The following is a 3923-nucleotide window of genomic DNA, read 5'->3' on the forward strand; positions in this document are numbered from 1 at the left end:
AACACATTATGAACATTTTTAGAGCATTGCTCCCAAGGTAGATTAGTTCAAATTTGCTTGTGATCAGCAGAAAACAAAGTGATAGCAGCTTCTAACCCCTGTAGGCCCATTTACATGCCCTCAACAAATTCACTGAGTGCTGTACTTTGTCCCAGTTTAGTATCACCTATGAATTTCATTAAAATTCATCTTCCCTCCTGTTTCAGATTGTTATTAAAGATAATTGAACTGGACTAATCCTAAAATCTCCCCACTATGACCATCCATTCGCCACCTACACTTCAGCGCAAAACATTAACATTAGTTTAAAAATAAATTGTTATAGGACCAATCAGTGCGGTACCTACACATTCACAGTCCACAGGTAGAGGTGAACTCACACTATATTAAATATTAAAATTCTGCTTATCCATTTTATAACTTTTTGCTTTCTTTCTCTTCAACCTACAGCTACAAGAAAAACCATACTAGTAGCAGCATCTTCCTAGTTTTTTGTCTCTGAGTATTTTTGCAGTTGAGTAGGATTCAAGGGGCTTAGGAAGCAGTAAAGGAAAAAAGATCACCAAGATAACAGAGTCAAGGAGACAATCCACAGTGGTTGTGCTCTGCTGGGAGACACAGACTGAAGAGTACCCTCAGTTACTCTGAACAACAGGACCTAGCAATTAACAAGATTTAAGCTAGGGATAAGCAAAAATGGTGACTCTCCATCTATTTTATTTTTCTGTAGACATAAGAAGTAGTCAGTGTTTCAAACAGCAACAGCTAAATGGGTTTCAACTTGCCTGGCATCATCTGCTTTTGTCTTCCTATCTGGAAGCATCTTTTTTCAAATTCAGAAGTACATAAAGAGTATGTTGAATAAAGTAATCTCTTAAATATGAAGGGGAAAGCCACTCAGGAGGAATTGAAAATTGTGTATTGTCATTAGAAATGGCAACAAATACAGCAGACTATTCCTAAGCATGAGTTTCACATCTGCAAAATAACAAAGTCACATAATAGGTAGTCCAATCAAATCTTAGAGTGGGTAGTCTAAACTACCTTTGTGATACATAATTTATTTCTGCATGGAAGTCTTATTGAAACTAGCCTGCTATTACATTAGGGAAATTTGTATAAAAGTCCACAGCTTTTTTGAATACTCCACTAAAATGTACTTGGCAGAAAAGTATGAAAGTGACAAAGGTCAAAACTAAAGTTTCAGGCTTGATTAGCATGATATCCTTAACAAAAATTCTACTGTGATTGCAGAAAAACAAGTGTCAAATAGAAAACTAGAAGGAGAACTTCAATCCTAAGAACTTTCATTTGTTTCTGTCTATGCTTGAATGTTCTCAGATATCAGAAAAAGACTTCTGAAGATTTCCAAAAGATGAAAGAGAGAAGAGGTCTGTGATGGTTAATCCACTGTACATTTACAGGACTACTAAATCATGTTTATTTTAACTGCTAGGTGAACATTGTTCATCATCATTCTTTACCAACAAGAACAATTCTTAGTTTGTCCAAGTGCTCACAAGGTCTGAAAGCTAATGACTATGTTTTGAGATTAGTTTTCATAACATATGGCAAGGAGTCACCTGCCATGTGAAACAAAAAGATACCTACCACTGAAACCTCTTTTCATGCAGTGACAGCTACTGTCTCTGTTAGCTAAGCTTAGGTTTGCTGCTACAGTTCAATATTCAAAAGCAACTTAAACAATATACTTTCAGTCAGAATGCTTCAGAATGCCAGGAGAACAAGCTTTTCAATCCCCAGATGACAAGCTTGTCTGCTAGCAGCCATAGCTCCTCAACCTTTGTTGTGTCAATTTTCCTTACAGACAAGCTCTTCCTTATAACTTCTTGCCTCGCCCTTTCAGCCCCTATGACTCTGCATTTTCTCTGTTTAAATAAGCAATGGCAGATAAGGATGTCCCTCCCAGAAAGAGAAATGTTCCTCCTTCCATCAAAGAAAAATACTAGACAGGAGCAGGAAGAGGCAAGATAGCAATAAGAACACAAAGAATACACGTACTTTTCACAACACACAGTTTAACTCTGCAATCGGTTCCTTTTCAGAGGCAGAGGCCTGCAGAATTACAGAGGGCAACAAGGATCAAATGCGCAACTGTATAGATCAGTTAACATGTTAAACAGCCTATTCCAATCATTGCACGCACACAGCACATAGAAGAGGGAGAGTGTATGCATATATGAAGTCAAGTTATCCAACAAGGGGAGTAAAGGTTGACCTATGTTCAAGAGCAGTTTTCCACTACTGCTACAAATCATCTACAGCGGGCCGAAAGTACAGATTTAGCTCTCACCTCACGCATCAGAGCCAATTTCCTTCCCTCTAAGGAATCAGCAGCCAATTGTTTTTGCTTCTTCCATTTTCTTTTCAATGCTTTCTCTTGCAGCTCCAGATGCGCCAGTGCTTTGTTTTTTGATTTGTGTATTTCATGGCGACGCAGCTATGTAAACATGAAAGAAGCCATGTCAAAATCAAGGGACAATCCAAAGCAAAATTTGGAGGGTAATGATAACGAGCTCTTCTTGATTTTATCATTCATGCGCTGAATACTACTTATGTTAACTTCATGGTAGTACCAGTGAGAGCCTCACAAACATCCAGAAGTTTAAAATGCCGCTAGTACCAGCCAAATTTAAAGCAGCTCCAAAGGTGAATGGGGAAAGGCTCACAGTTTCCATCTGCCCTATACCACTGACTCAGAAAGTTTTCTCAGCTGTAAAGGGAGGAACAAACCAAACACTACCACCTATAATATGCATAAAAAGACATAATGCATTTTGCTGATTTAACACTGTCAGTCACCAGAGATACTCTCTCTTTTCTGCTAACAAGAGAGAGAGAGATATATATTCAGTTTAAATACAAATTAAACAAATTAAATGTGTGAGGTGGTTGCTAAAGTGTCTGGAAGCTATCAAGCCAACCATTTATAGAATCAAGTCTCTCTCTGCTATTGTGCCCATCTGTCCTGACTAATCTGTCAAAATTTAGAAGCAACAATAGCTCATACTGCCTGTTCCATCCTGGTAATCAGTGCTACCAAGGAAAATGAAATGGAGTTCACAGATTTTGTAATGAACAGGTCATTCAGTATAAAGAAATTATGTTAAATCATTTAAATGAAATTTGAGTATCCTCAGAATTGGAGAAATTCCTAAAATAAAGCATGTCTTTGAGTTCTTCCAGCAGAGATGAGACTTAAATTCAACTAATCCACTGAGTTTCTATGTATTTACATTTTTACACTTTTATGATAGTATACAGTTTATTGAAATAAAAACTATGGCTACTGCTTCCCAATGGAAACAGAAAACTGAAAAACACCAACGGGCAGAGCTGGGGGTGCATGATATCACAAAGAACTAACACTACAGAGATAGTATTTTCAGAAGCTTGAAACGGGAGATTAAACATTGGCAGAAAATATCCCCATAAGTATGGTAAACACTTATGTCAGATAATCAGCTAAATCTCCTTGCTAAAGAGAAGGAGTAGCGCTTGCTATTAAACTTACAATATCGTCAGGAGTCGCACGGTGGACTGTCAAATCATGGACAGTATTCTGCAAACAGGAACCAGAGAAGACATCAAAAGCCAGAACTGAGGACAAACATTTTTTTTCAAGTGTCATTAAAAAAACCCACTCTACATTACAATATGATCAGCACAAAACTATAGAATGGTGCACTTTTACGGTGTTGTAAAGCATTCCACCCTCAGTGAGGTAGGCAAGGGGCAAAACCGGTACTCCCATCAAGACCGGGCATGCCCCTCAGCCTGAAGAGCGGGCTGCCAGCTGGGAGGGCGAACCTCAGGCAGGACCAAGGAGGCGAGAGGGGTCACGTCCACGCCGTGCACACGCCATGTGTCCGCCACAGTGTCCCTCCCTGCCCAAATCCACA

At 38.8% G+C, this 3923-nt stretch overlaps 1 protein-coding gene across 1 annotated transcript in view; it reads right to left on the minus strand.

The window, feature by feature from the left end:
• Positions 1 to 3583, minus strand: part of SPICE1 (spindle and centriole associated protein 1) — a gene marked incomplete at its 5' end in the record, with an annotated part of 23972 nt that extends 20389 nt beyond the window's left edge. The window contains 2 exons of the mRNA XM_009695255.1: positions 2315 to 2461; positions 3536 to 3583. Of these exons, the coding sequence (XP_009693557.1) occupies positions 2315 to 2461; positions 3536 to 3583 (195 nt within the window). The remainder of the gene's footprint in view (positions 1 to 2314; positions 2462 to 3535) is intronic.
• Positions 3584 to 3923: the final 340 nt, after the last annotated feature.

This window comes from Cariama cristata, unplaced genomic scaffold (genome assembly GCF_000690535.1).
Source record: "Cariama cristata isolate BGI_N322 unplaced genomic scaffold, ASM69053v1 scaffold23612, whole genome shotgun sequence".
NCBI lineage: Eukaryota > Metazoa > Chordata > Aves > Cariamiformes > Cariamidae > Cariama > Cariama cristata.